We start from the raw sequence: 15,228 nt of genomic DNA on the forward strand, positions 1-15,228 counted from the left end.
CAAACACCCCGATCCGCATTCTAAATAATATCATACCCTCCCCCGATCAAATAGACCAACAGACATACCCGAAATTATTATACCCCGACACTACCACTCCCAACTGTCCTCTAATGGTTTCCTCCCCGTTTCCTCCCTACCAAACACCCCGATCCGCATTCTAAAAAATATCATACCCTCCCCCTATCAAATAACCAGACATACCAGAAAATACTATACCCGGACGCTACCACTCCCATCAACTGTCCTCTGATGGTTTCCTCCCCGCATCCTCCCTACCAAATACCCCGATCCGCATCCTAAAAAATATCATACCCTCCCCCTATCAAATAACCCAATAGACATACCAGAAAATACTATACCCCGACGCTACCAATCCCATCAACTGTCCTCTAATGGTTTCCTCCCCGCGTCCTCCCTACCAAATACCCCGATCCGCATTCTAAAAAATATCATACCCTCCCCCTATCAAATAACCCAATAGACATACCAGAAAATACTATACCCTGACGCTTAAATCACATAGTAAGCTGATCGTTTTCATTGCGTGTGGGATGAGAAAAGGCCAAAAGAGTGGGAGTTTGTCAGGCCAGCGGCGGCGTGTGACTCCATCCACCCCAACGTTGCCAAATTGTCGTACTCTGAACATTGCATTTATCATTTTTAGGCTCCAAGGCTGTAGTAACAAAACAAATAACGACAGGAAATTAAAGTTAGCGTTAAAACTGTTGAATATTTATGGGTTTGTTTCGTTCTCTTTTGCTATAGTTATCGATCAGAAACTACAAAAAAATGCAATGCGCTGAGTACGATAATTTGCCGACGCTGCTCCACCCGCTGAGGTGAGACGAGGGTTGTCACGTTGATGAATGGTTGTTGGTGCTGGTGTGGACACGGAGAGGAAGGAACGCGTCCGGGGAAACAAGACGCGGAGGGGAAAAGTGAGGTCCAAGGTTGGTGAGGCGGAAAAGGGGTGAGGAAATAGTTAAGCTACGGCTGCGCGTGGCCTCGGTGCTCATCTCTGTCACGTTAGCCCTTGAGTCTGTGGTGGGAGGAACGAAGCCGGGGAGACAAGACCCGGAGAGGTAAAGAGTGATGGTCAAGATTAGTAAAGAGAAAAAGATGTAAGGAAATTGTGATGTACAAAAAAATATATAATTAGATAGATAGATAGATAAATACATAGATAGATGGATAGATAGATAGATAAATACATAGATAGATAGATAGATAGATAGATAGACAAGAAGGAAAATAGTGCTCCAAGGAAATAAGGAAAAACGAAGGGAAGTTGTGACGTCAAGAAATAAAGAACAAATAAAAAAAAAGAAACACCCAGGAAAAAAATAATAAAAGACAAGATAAAACACGTAAACAAATATTGATGATAAAAGTATAGAACAAATCAGTAGAGAAAAAGACATGCAGGGAATAAGACCACGTTAAAGGAAAACAGTGATGCCCAGGAAAAAAAAAAGAAAAAAAAGAAACACGCAGAGAAATATCGATGTCCAAGATCCGAAACCAGTACCAGAACCGCAAATGGATGTTACAATTAAAATACACAGTAGTAGTAGTAGTAGTAGCAGCAGTAGTAGTAGTAGTAGTAGTAGTAGTAGTAGTAGTAGTAACAGTCGTATCATTTCTATTGCTACTAACACACCTAACAGCATACTTTTGATTAGACCCCCCCTTTTTTCACTTCCTGCCCCCTTCCACCCCCCATCTTCTCCCCTCCCCTCTCAGTCATGTCGTGGGTGCCAATACCATAGATACATTCAAGCAGAGGTTGGACAAATTCATGGATAGTGAGGATAGGTGGGGTTAGGTTCACAGGAGCTGCCTTGTATAACCGGCATCTTTCAGACTCCTTACGTTCTTATGTTCTTATGTTCTCATCTCCTCCTCCTCCCTCTCCCCAAGATGCTGCGCTGTGCTGTCCTGCTGTGCCTGGTGGCCGCTGCTGTGGCCCAGGAAAAATTCTTCGAGGAATATTCCAGACAGAAGGTACGTTTGTCACATTCATCGATCTCTGTTCTTGTAGTTAATCTATCGTTTCTATTCTTTTCTGCCTCCATACTGCCTTGATCTCTCCTTTTCCTCCTCCTCCTTCGTATTTTTAAACAGATTTCTTCTCTTTTTATTTCCTAAGCCTTCTCGAATAATAATAATAATAATAATAATAATAATAATAATAATAATAATAATAATAATAATAATAATAATAATATAATAGCTTAGTTAATCATTTCTAGCTACTGAGGGTTTCCGAAAGCTCAGTTATTATGCAAAATACTTAAGTCCCTGCAACCAGAATCCCCAAAATAATAATAAAAATATATCCCGCGTTTCCCACGAAGCTCCGGACACTAGAGAAAACTTTGCAGGGGTGGCAACACAAAACTGAAGAGAACGGAAAATCAGAATCCGTCGTGAATAAAACAATATGCTAAATCTCTCCCCACGGGCGTCTCAAGGGGGGGGGAGGGGAAGGAGAGCAGGGAGAGCAGTTGTCCCCCTTTGGATATCTGTCATACTTCCGTTCACACTCGTTTGCAAGGTACAACAGAAGTAATATCTTTCAAAACATCAAGGGGACGTCTGGGGCTGCAACTATTATAAAACTTCGTGACATTGCTTTGTGGTTCACCAAGGAAAACGTGAAAATTGATGTAGGACCCAAACTATATGTACAGGACCCAAAAACTGACCTATCTCTTGGCCACTCTTCTGAACTCTTATTTATAGGGGATAGTGTTTAGCGGGCTTTTTTTTCCTCATTATTATTATTATTATTATTGTTGTTATTTTTTTTTTGCCATTGAGCTGCTTCCTTTACTGTAAAAAAAATGGTTCTGTCTCCCCTTGAAAAATTTCCTGTGCCTGTTCTTCTCTTCACCTTTTCTCTTCTCTCCCTTTTACGTTACTCCTGCACTCTCTCGTTCCTCAGATCATGACTAACAGATTCTACAAGGAATATTTTCTCTTCTTTTTCTTCACCAATCTTCCTCCCTTCATCTTGTCTCTTCTCTCTTCCTTTTCCCTACGTACATTCTTTTCCCTCCACTCCCTCCCTTTCACTAGAATCTTCCTGCTCTCTTTCCCGCCCCTCAACTGTCCTTTTCTCTCTTTCATCTCTTTTCTCTCTTTCTCCCTTTTCCCTATACGACTTCCCTTTCCCTCACCTCCCTCATCACTCCTTCGCCCAACTGTTCTTTTCTTTCCTTTTCCTCATCTTTTCTCTCTTTCTCCTTCGCCCAACTGTCCTTTTTTCTCCTTTTCTTCATCTCTTTTCTCTCTTTTCTCCCTTTTTCCTATACGAACTTTCTCTCATTTCCCTCTTCACTAATTCTTCTTCCTGCTTTCTCCTGTCTCCCAGCTCTCCTTTTCTCTCCTTTTTCTCATCTCTTTTCTCTCTTTCTCCTTTTACTCTATACGGACTTCAACTTCCCTCACCTCCCTCTTCACTTCAATCTTTCTTTTGCTCTCTCTCGTCTCGGAAATCCTGACCAACTGTTTCTCTCTGTTTCCTTCACTAACCTTTCTCCTTTCCCCTCATCTCCTTTCTCCTTTTTCTCTATATCGACTTTCCTTTCCCTCATCTCCCTCTTTTCTTAAATTCTTCTTGTGCTTTCTCCCATCTTGCAAATCCTGACCAACTGTTTTTCTTTGTTTCCTTCACTAACCTTTCTCCTTTTCTCTCATCCCCTTTCTCCTTTTTCTCTATACCGACTTTCCTTTCCCTCACCTCCCTCTTCACTTCAATCTTTCTTTTGCCCTCTCCCGTCTCGCAAATCATGACCAACTGTTTTTCTCTGTTTCCTTCAATAACCTCTCTCCTTTCCCCTCATCCCTTTCTCCTTTTTCTCTATACCGACTTCCCTTTCTCTCACCTCCCTCTTCACTTCAATCTTTCTTTTGCTCTCTCTCGTCTCGGAAATCCTGACCAACTGTTTCTCTCTGTTTCCTTCACTAACCTTTCTCCTTTTCCCTCATCTCCTTTCTCCTTTTTCTCTATACCGACTTCCCTTTCCCTCACCTCCCTCTTCACTTCAATCTTTCTTTTGCCCTCTCCCGTCTCGCAAATCATGACCAACTGTTTTTCTCTGTTTCCTTCACTAACCTGTCTCCTTTTCCCTCATCCCTTTCTCCTTTTTCTCTATACCGACTTCCTTTTCCCTCACCCTCCTCTTCACTTCAATCTTTCTTTTGCCCTCTCCCGTCTCGGAAATCCTGACCAACTGTTTCTCTCTGTTTCCTTCAATAACCTCTCTCCTTTCCCCTCATCCCTTTCTCCTTTTTCTCTATACCGACTTCCCTTTCCCTCACCTCCCTCTTCACTTCCATCTTTCTTTTGCCCTCTCCCGTCTCGCAAATCATGACCAACTGTTTTTCTCTGTTTCCTTCACTAACCTCTCTCCTTTCCTCTCATCCCCTTTCTCCTTTTTCTCTATACCGACTTTCCTTTTCCCTCACCTCCCTCTTCACTTCAATCTTTCTTTTGCCCTCTCCCGTCTCGCAAATCATGACCAACTGTTTCTCTCTGTTTCCTTCACTAACCTTTCTCCTTTCCCCTCATCTCCTTTCTCCTTTTTCTCCATACCGACTTCCCTTTCCCTCACCTCCCTCTTCACTTCAATCTTTCTTTTGCTCTCTCTCGTCTCGGAAATCCTGACCAACTGTTTCTCTCTGTTTCCTTCAATAACCTTTCTCCTTTCCCCTCATCCCTTTCTCCTTTTTCTCTATACCGACTTCACGTTCCCTCACCTCCCTCTTCACTTCAATCTTTCTTTTGCCCTCTCCCGTCTCGCAAATCATGACCAACTGTTTTTCTCTGTTTCCTTCAATAACCTCTCTCCTCTCCCCTCATCTCCTTTCTCCTTTTTCTCTATACCGACTTCCCTTTCCCTCACCTCAATCGTCGCTAATTCTACTTCGTCTCTCCCGTCCTTCAGGCAATGACTAACTGCGTCGGCGATGAGCTTTACTACTCCCATCTGGCCTTCGTCGAGGGCGTGAAGGAGCAGTGTCGCCAGCAGCCTATCTTCCTCCCCGTCCTGCAGACCCCCACGCCCCCTCCCACCTATAATGCTATTTCGGTGAGTTTGCTGGTGTTGGTAACGTTGTTGTTGTTTTTATTGTTTTCTTTCTTGTCACGTGAACTGTTTTCTTTTTGTTCATGTTATAATTATTTTTCTTCTTTTTGTTCTTCTCGTCATTTTCCTCATCTTCCTTCTCCTCTTCCTCCTCCTCCTTTTCTTTTTCGTGATTCCATTTTTTTTTTCTGATACTGTTTTTTTCTTGTTTTTGTTCATGTTCTTGCTAGTGTTCATTTCCTTCATCCTCCATCTCCACCTCCACCCCTACTTCCTCCTCCTTCGCCTTCGCCTTTGCTGTCCTTCATCTTCCACCTTTGATTAGATAGTTAGTGTAGCTTGTCACAAACAGCCTCGTAAGGACCAGCAGGTCTGCTTTTGTTTGTTCTTCCTTTGTGTTCCTTTCCTTCCTCATGCACTTCAGACCCCATCCTCCTCCTTCTCCTCCTCATCCTCCTCCACCTCCACTTCCTTCCCACCCCCCAATAAAACTAGCAAGACCCTTCTCAATAACGACCCCCTTCTTCCTTCCCTTCCCAGCCCGGCCTTCTGCACCCTCAAGTGGGCTACAACTACCCCGCGCCCCCCACCATCCTGACACACGCCCTCCCCACCACGGGCTACCAGGGGGCGGTGCACGGCAAGGCCCGCACGGTGAGTCACGCTACATCGACCTTACAAATACCTTGGTTCCTGCACGCTACCTTGATAAATTGACACCCTGGTACTCCGTTTATTTTTTTTTTTAGTTGAAGTTATGGTACTTTTTTTTGTGTTTGTTTGTTTTTAGTTTATATGTTAGTTTGGGGTTTTCTTTTCATGGGTGTGTTTGATGTTTGTCTGTAGCATCTTTAGCATCTTTAGAGAGAGAGAAAAAATCATGTTAGTATTGAAGTTTGGAGTTTTTTTTAATTTTCATGGTTATTCAATGCTGTCTGACGCTATTCTGAAGCCTCTTTTTTTTAGAGAGAAGATATTGTACTTTCAGAAGCGGAGTACACGGTTTGTTTCTTTCTTTTTATTAATACGCTGATTGAAATGGAGCGTTTGATTGTAGAAAAAAAAAAAGATTGCTACGAAGGACTTTTTTTTCATATTAGAGATAGTAGACTAATTTGAAAGGCGAAGTTTACGGTTTTATTTCTCCGTCAATACATTGCTGGCGGTTGTACTATAGTGAAACCAGACAGGCGAGTCCATTTCGGTGTTGGCTACAGTGGGTCCTTTCCTCCCCTCTGCTTTAACACACAGTCCCAACACCTATTTCTTCCTCTCATATGTTACCCAGAGCTAACACATGAGAGGGAGAGATACGTGTTGGGACTGTGGGGCAGAGCAGAGAGGAGGAAGGACCCGCGGAACCAACACCAAAACAGACTCGCCAATTTGGTTTCACTATAAGCCTCGCAGGACAGAACCAAACACTCGGTCTAAAGGAAGAGATAAGTGTTGGACTGAGTGGCAGAGCAGAGAAGTAGGACCCGCGGGAACCAGCACCAAAGCGAACTCGCCAATTTGATTTGAATTCTTGATTGCAAACGTCCCCATAGAAGAATTAGTTGCTTTCTTTCTTTCTTTCTTTCTTTCTTTCTTTTTCACTTGGTCCCAAACGTCTTTCAGGATTAAGAAATGGTTGCAGAGAGGTGAAAACTCTTTACTCCTTTTTTTTTTTATTTCGTGGAGGACAAGTAATTTTGGACGCACCGTTAAAGTGTGTATGACAGTTTTACATTCTGAAAGTTGTCATTTTCGCTTTTTTTTCTCTCTTTTTTTCTCCTTTTCACTCGGTGGCGGATGAAAAAAAGTACTGCAGGAGGTATTATTCAAAGGCTTCACGGGTATGTCGAAGAGGTCATCAACCCTTCACCACCACCACCATCACCACCACTACCATCACCACCACTACAGTCACACCCACGCAACCCAATCCTTACTCTCTCTACTACCCATGCCACCCAACCAACTTCAACCACCACCTCCACCACACCACTACCACCACCACCATGACCACCACAACACCTTCACACCACACCCACAAGGTCACTGAACCCACTCCTCCTCTTCCCCGCCCTCCCCACCCACCCCCTTGGCTTTCTTCCGTGCCCTTTTGTCCCCCGAAATTGGTCCTTTTGTCGAACTGAGACGCATCCCCCGCAAGAAACTGCCACAACCTTCATTATCTCCTTTTTCTTCATGCGTGGTGGAAGAGGGTGGAGTGGGTGGAGAGTAGGAGGTGGGGGGTGGAAGGTAGGCGTCACCCCGTCACCCCTTCCTCCTCCATCTCCTCCACACATCCCCATTACAGGAAGTGACGAAGGGGAGGAGGGGGAGGAGGAGGAGGAGGAGGAGGGGAAGGAGGAAGAGAAAGAGGAGGAGTGAAGGATCAATTTAACATTATTTCGTCTCCATTTACCTTCCCCTTTCCTCCTCCTCCTCCTCCTCCTCCTCCTCCTCCTCCTCCTTGACCTTCCCAAAGACAAGAACGCAGCGTAGCAATTTGAGGCAAGAGTTCATCGGCCCTTTCGTAGAGTTCAAAGGAGTTCAAAGGCGATCAAGGGGATTCAGTGCGCTTTAAAGAGTGTTCGTGGCTACTTAGAGGGTTCGGTGAGTCTAAGGTATAGGTTTCAGTGGCTCTATAACATACACTATTCTTTGTGACTTCATTAGCAGCATCACCATCATCAGCATCACCATCTCCATCATAGCAGCCTCCCACAACCTTAGTATTATACCTGTCTCCCACAACAATCTCCCACTCCCACCACCACCATCACCATCACCACCCCAGTCACCCCCGCCAATATCTCTCCTTACTCTCACACCCACATCAACACCACCACGTAAATCACCCATCAACCAACCCTCACTCTAACACACCACCACCTCCACCACCACTACCACCACTCTCTCATCCTTACATACTCACCGCAACCACCACAATAGCCTTCCACTAAGCAACTCTCCTCCACATCACACGTCCACCAATCAACCCTCACCCTGCCACCCACGTAACCATCACCACCACCACCACCCACTAACCATCGTCACTCTCCCACCCATATCATTCCCACTACACATACTCACCCATAATGTCATCACCCTTACACTCATCACTACTAGACACACTCACCGTTACACCCATATCATCACTATTCCACACCACCCACCACCTCACCGCTTCATCACCACTAGAATACCTCTCCACCCACTTATTCTCTCCACCCTCCCACCCACACCACCCACCACCTCATCAACCTTCCCCTCCTACTCACATCATCCCCACCACGTCAACCACGCCACTAATTCTCCTCCTCTTCCTCCTCCTCTCAGGCCAGGCAAGCGAGTGACCAGCTCTTCCTGAACCGCGACGCCGTGCAGGGCCTCCTGGGGACAGCACACGCCGCCCTCAGCAACTACACGTGTCTCATGAGGAAGGTGGAGATTGTAAGTGGTGGAGAGGGGCGGGGCGGGTAGGTGAGGGTGGGGCAGAAGGCATGTTGATCGGGTATAGCGTATGTTGGGATAGGGTTGACTGGTAGGGTTCTTCAGTGTCATGTGTCGTTACTTCTTCACGAACAGGTAATTAGATATCAGGTAAGTCTCAGACGGCGGGAAGTCTTCAGTTAATGCTACTATGAAGGGTCGTAATGATTATGATAATACTAAGTTACAGGGGGGAAATAGATGATCAGTTGTATAGGGAATTTAAGGGAAGGAAGGAGGGAAGGAGGGAGGAGAACTAGAGCATGATGGCCAGTGTGGGATTGGAGTCCTAATAGTAGTAACATCGAAGCAGTGAAGGAAGTGAGATTGACGAAGCTGTATACTAATGTAGACTAAGTATAATCAACGAACTAACTAACAAACTAGCAAACTAAATAACTAAGTAAGTAACTAACTAACTAACTAACTAACTAACAAACTAACTAACAAACATGGATGGTAAGGCTATTCTAACAAGGGTGATGAATCTAACTAAATAACTAACTAACTAACTAACAACCTAACTAACAAGCGTGGATGGTAAGGCTATTCTAACAAGGGTGATGAATCTAACTAACTAACTAACTAACTAACAAACTAGCTAACTAACAAGCGTGGATGGCAAGGCTATTCTAACAAGGGTGATGAATCTAACTAACTAACTAACTAACTAACAAACTAGCTAACTAACAAGCGTGGATGGCAGGGCTATTCTAACAAGGGTGATGAAGGTGCAGCAACTATCACGGGCGGCAAAGCAGAACGAAGTAACGAGGGTGATGGAGCTAAGCCTTGGTCCTCTCTCTCTCCCTCCCTCAGGTGGACGACAACCTCAACATCCGCCTCGACTCCCTCCAGAGGCAGTACGACCAGGCCCGCCTCGAGCCCACACTGCGTCAAGACCTGCTGGAGGGTGTCGGTCTTTGCTACCAGCTGTCCGTAAGTCCTGAGGCATAAGTGACCAGCCGCCTCTTTCTTTTTTTTCTTTCTTTTTTCTTTCTTTCTTTCTTTCTTTTCCTTCCTTTCTTTCTCTTCCCTTCTTACTTTCTCTTCCTTCCTTCCTTTCTTTCCTCCTTTCTATCTTTAATTCTTTCTTTCTCTTTCCTTCTTTCTTTTTCTTTCTTTCTTTCTTTCCTTCTTTCTTTTTTTCTCTTTCCTTTCTTTCTACCTTTCCTTCTCTCTCTCTCTCTCTCTCTCTCTCTCTCTCTCTCTCTCTCTCTCTCTCTCTCTCTCTCTCTCTCTCTCTCTCTCTCTCTCTCTCTCTCTCTCTCTCTCTCTCTCTCTCATCTTACAACTCCTCCCCTTTTCTTCTCCACTAATCCCTTGCTCTTTCTCATCTAACTCCTGCTTTACCTTGTCCTTCACGCCCTTAGTAGCCGCTTCAATGTTTCCTCCCTTCCCTTCACACCATCATTAAGCTACTGTTCTCTTCTCTCTGCTGCCCTCTTCCGCGATCCCTCTCAGACCTTCGATTTCACCCATCCTATTTCATCACTAACACTTCTATGTAACCTGGGGAGAAAGGGTTAACCAGGTCGGGTATAGACGCGTGGTGAGTGGAGAAACAATTGATCGCAGGGAAGGGGAATGGAAGGCTGAGAGAAGGGAAGTCTATGTAATCTGTGTAAGTTCTGCCTTCCTAACCCCCACGCATTCCCATTCCAAATATGGTTCCTTACAACAGAGGTGCCTGCCAATGGAGAAAACCTAACCTAAGCTAACCCTAAGCTAACCTAGCCTAAGCCAACCTAACCTAAGATATCTAGTGGAAAGGATCTACCCTAACCATGCTCTCCCTATAACAGAGATGCCTGGCAGTGGAGAAAACCTAACCTAAGATATCTAGTGGAGAGGATCTAACCTAACCGTGCTCTCCCTATAACAGAGGTGCCTGCCAATGGAGAAAACCTAACTTATAGCTGAATAGTGCAGAACCTAAGCTAACCTAACCTAAGCAATCTAGTGGAAAGGATCTAACCCTATAACAGAGGTGCCTGCCAATGGAGAAAGCCTAACTTATGGCCGAATAGTGCAGAACCTAAGCTAACCTAACCTAAGCAATCTAGTGGAAAGGATCTAACCTAACCATGCTCTCCCTATAACAGAGGTGCCTGCCAATGGAAAAAGCCTAAAACCGAATAGCGCTGACCTAGGCTAACCTAACCTAACCCAACCTAACCTAAGCTATCTAGTGGAGAGGATCTAACCTAACCATGCTCTCCCCACAACAGAGGTGCCTGCCAGTGGATAAGGTTCAGTCCCCCATCATACCCCAGCTCCTCCGCCTCCTCTTCTTCGGTAAGTGCGAGAAGGAGCAGCGCACCAAGGCCTGCTTCCAACACGACCTCAGGAGGAACCTCTTCCGCTTCGACCTCAGCGCCCTGCCCGGTGTCAGCCACGAGGAGAAGCTGGAGGTGCTCAAGACCGTGTTCCTCATGCCGGAGATCACCCGGGAACTCTCTGGATTCTAAGAGGCGCAACCCGTGAGACTCGAGATCGGCACTGGAGGGAATTGATGTGGACGACCAGGCTCTGTGTTTGGTCTTACTGCCTCAGGAATTACACACACACACACACACACACACACACACACACACACACACACACACGCACACCACAAATGAATTAATAACTTTTTTTTTGTTTCCCATGCAATAAAGAAAGAAACAGAAGCACCTCAGTTTTCTATAACCTCTCGAGTCACTATGCCACGATGTATGTAGTACGTAACCGAGGACACAGCCATACGACAGAGACTTTCCATACGTATATACTTTGAATTGTGCTGCTACTACTACTACTACTACTACTACTACTACTACTACTTCTACCTTTATTACACACACACACACACACACACACACATAAAAAAGCAGGAGTCACGGGATGTGCTAATGGGCAGAGCGGGGCGTGGAAGACAGAATTGAGCACGATAATGGTATCCTTCGCGGGGGGTAACGAGCGAGGAGAAGGAGGAGGAAGAGGAGGAGGAGGAGGAGAGAAGAATGCAGAAAACACATCCTAACCTCTCCTTCCCTTCCCTCTCTCCTCCCTTCCCCCTCCGCTACACACACACTCGCTCACATGCATGATAGCCTCCTCTCAAGTGTTCAGACAACGCATTGGGGCAAGGGGGAGAAAGGGGACTCACAGCAGCGCCACCCTTAACTACCCTAATCAACCTTATCACCTTCACCTTCTCTTATACTCCAGTGACTCAAAAAGATGATAGTGACGCTTCCTTGGTTTATGTGAGGGGGATATCTGGAAGTAAGAGGCATGAAAGGGGAAGAGGAGGAGGAATTAACCCAGTAGCTTTGGGGATCATGTTTCCTAAAGGTCCCTCGAAGCGAGAATAATGAGAAAAAATCATCACTCACGCACACCATTTCATTATATATATCAACGCATTTGGGATCAGTTTATGCATCATCTATTTTGGGGGGTTTATATCACGGCACAAATTTGGCCCGTCGCTGCTACACGGTAAAGTCACAAATTTGGCCCGTCGCTGCTACACGGTAAAGTCACAAATTTGGCCCGTCGCTGCTACACGGTAAAGTCACACCTTTCCTTTCCCCTTCCCTCCACCCTGAAATTCAAGACCACCAGCCAGGACGCATCAGAACACAAAACAGAACAGCTCACGCCAACGCTAACGCCACCTCACGCTGTGCAAGATCCGCATTGGCGAGACAAAGACACGCAGTCAGACACGCACACAGACACACATAACCGAGCGGAGATTGCGGCTGGCGTAAAAAATAACCGAAGAAGGAGAGCACTGTGAAGAGGAAGATGAAGGAAGTCTGAAAATAACAGCAGCGGAAAAGATTATGAAGATGAAGATGAAGGGAGGGTCTAAAAAATAATAGCCACTGTGAAGGTGAAGATGAAGTTTAAAGATAGTCGTATCGGAAAAGATTATATAGATGAAGATGAAGGGACGGTCAAAAATATAATAGCCACTTCCTTTTAATAACGAAAAGAATATTATAGAGATGATGATAAAGGAATAGTCTACCAAATATATGAAGGGAAAATACAAAAAAAAAGTCACTATAATGATTGAAATGATAAAAGGAAATGTCAATAATAAAATATGAACAAAAAAAAAGAAAGTTATTGTAGTGATAGAAAATGATAATAGTGAATAAATGACGCTTTTTTTTTTCTTTCACCTTCTTAACTTCAAGGAGAAAAATATTGCTTGATAAAATTGATTACTAGAACCTTGATACACCACACACACACACACACACACACACACACACACACACACACACACACACACATGAAGAAAAAAAAATCTTGTAATCTGCATGTCTTCCAATAGAGGTTAATACGTATATGACTTGCTTTTTCCTTCACCTTTTTCGCTTCAGGGGAGAAAAATGCGTGTTTGATCGATTAAGGAAGAGTCTGGGCACACTAACCAGAAGATGGATGTTTCTTGACTGATGTTGGATGTTGTATGTCCTTCAATAGAGATAAACGGATGTGAGGCGAGGTTTTCAGTCTTCTTAATCGTCTTCTTATCTTCCCTCCTCCTCCTCCTCCTCCTCCTCCTCCTTCTGTGTTGTGGTTAGCTTTTATGATGCAAGGAAGAGAATAATAAAACAAGAAAAAAAACATACCGAGACAGTTTTGAGAGAGAGAGAGAGAGAGAGAGAGAGAGAGAGAGAGAGATTACACAGTCTTGCTAAGGTGGTCGTTTAGACATCTCCTTACATAACGTTTCTTGTTCTGAAGAACAACACGACCCTGCTATCCCTGCCTAAGTCTTTTGTAAGACAATATTTTCTATTTTTTCATTTGAAATATAAGATAAGAAATGTAAGCACACACACGCATCGAGCCACTCCCCACAGATGCGACACTCTTGAACAATTTGTTCCGTGGAAGTGGCACCGTTCCATGGGATGTGTTCCTCTGCATGGTGATTTTAGTCAGCTGGCGAGCCATTCCGGGCAGTGTGTTTGTCATTGTTATCACCAATCAACGACAGTTACTGTTCAGCGGGTATTGAGAAATGCACCCGGAATGTAGCATGTGAGTTTGATCACGACGCTGTGTACTCGCCCTGTGCACACTGAGCATCACCGCCACTCGGCTTGGCGCCTCTCTTGACACGACTTCTGCTGCGGGAGTAGGTGCCTGGATGTGCCTGTCCTTCGGAATAATACCTCGTTTCGTATCTGGGCGAGACGTAGCTGCTGGAGTTGTGATGGCGGTGCTGTGAGTGGCGGTTGTTGGTGTAGTTGTGTGCAGCACTCCGGCCACTGTTTTGCTGGAAGGAGTCGTTCCTCCGCTGTGTCGTCGGCCTCCCGAGCTGCCGAGGTGCGCCACGCAGCGAGTTAGAGGCGGATCTAACGGGCTGGTGGTGAGGCCTCGGGGTACAGTTGGGAGCCTGAGTGACCTGAAGCGGCGTGGCGTATCTGAAGTAGTCGTGGCCACGGTACAGCTCACGTTCCTTCACGGGGGCGCGGAGGTTACCAAGGTTGAAGCGCACGTGTTTTGGACAGGTGGACCGTGGCATCTTTTCTTTCTTAAGGATACCCTTAGGAGACGTCCCGTCAACAGTGGCTTTCATTGGTGTACAGCAAGTTTCTCTAACTGTCTGCTCCTGTAATGTGTGATGTTTGTTTACTGCGTCCTTTACTGGCCGTTCCTGTGGCTTCACGGTTGTTTCTTGTAGCTCTTGCAGCTCAGAGCGAATGCTGGAGAGAGGGAAGCCATACTTGAAGTAGTCGTAGCCACAGTACAGCTCACGATCCTTGACGAAAGTGTTCAGGTTTTGGAAGTTAAAGCGGAGACATTTATGAGCGGCGCTGGCCGTCTTTCCTTTCTTGAGGATCCCTGTGAGATGTTGTGGCTCAGTGTTTTTGTTGTGTATATGTGTTGCCTTCTCTGTTACTGTTTGCTGAGGCTCTGGCAGTTTGTTTACTGCTTCCTTTGCTGCCTCTTCCTGTGGCTTCACTGTTTTTTCTTTTCGCTTTTGTAGCTCAGAACGAATCATGGAGAGAGGGAAGCCGTACTTGAAGTAGTCGTAGCCACAGTACAGTTCCCGATCTTTGACGAAAGTGTTCAGGTTTTGGAAGTTGAACCTGACAATTTTCTCGGCGGGGTTTGGAGGTGCGTCCTTCTTTTTGAAGCAGCTCTTGAGGGCGTCTTTTCTGGTGGCTCGGTAACGGCCTCACTAACAACCCTTGCTCCTGCTCGAAGGAGAGTTCCTCCTTCACCCCCTCGTCTGGCTGAGCGTCCCCAGCAGTGTCTTGATGCTCGGAGGGGAGCTCCTCGCATACTTCCTTTATCTTTTCTCGCTTGACCATGTGCAGAGTAATTATCAGCGTTTCAACCCTCTTGCCATGGCTCTCCTTTGGCGTCCAGTCTTTTGCAGCGACTGTTGTTTCGTCCACTGGCTTGCTGACCCTTTCTCTCTTGACCATGTGGATAGTGATGATGAGAGTTTCAGGCCGCCTGCCACGGCTCTCCTTTGGCGTCCAGTCTTTATCTGCGACTGTTGTTTCGTCCACGGGTTTGCTGACCCGTTCTCTCTTCACCATGTGGATAGTGATGACGAGAGTTTGAGGCCTCTTGCAATTGGTCTCCATTTCTCCCTTACCCACCTCCCCATCAGCGTCCCGGG

At 45.6% G+C, this 15,228-nt stretch overlaps 2 protein-coding genes across 5 annotated transcripts in view; one reads left to right on the forward strand and one right to left on the reverse strand.

Moving 5' to 3' along the window:
• The window catches only part of LOC127009899 (uncharacterized), a 47,164-nt gene that overhangs the window by 7,509 nt on the left and 24,427 nt on the right, over nt 1-15,228 (reverse strand). The gene's annotated exons all lie outside the window — the stretch shown is intronic.
• Nucleotides 1-15,228, forward strand: part of LOC127009904 (uncharacterized) — a 36,180-nt gene that overhangs the window by 965 nt on the left and 19,987 nt on the right. The window contains exons 2-4 of one of the 4 annotated variants that reach the window (XM_050883463.1): nt 1,924-2,007; nt 4,956-5,099; nt 5,637-5,750. The exons of 1 other annotated variant lie outside the window; for it this stretch is intronic. In XM_050883463.1, coding sequence (XP_050739420.1) covers nt 1,924-2,007; nt 4,956-5,099; nt 5,637-5,750 — 342 coding nt within the window. The remainder of the gene's footprint in view (nt 1-1,923; nt 2,008-4,955; nt 5,100-5,636; nt 5,751-15,228) is intronic. 2 more of the 4 variants (XM_050883457.1, XM_050883443.1) reach the window with 2 other exon arrangements.

The sequence above is a fragment of the Eriocheir sinensis genome, chromosome 4 (genome assembly GCF_024679095.1).
Source record: "Eriocheir sinensis breed Jianghai 21 chromosome 4, ASM2467909v1, whole genome shotgun sequence".
Taxonomy (NCBI): domain Eukaryota; kingdom Metazoa; phylum Arthropoda; class Malacostraca; order Decapoda; family Varunidae; genus Eriocheir; species Eriocheir sinensis.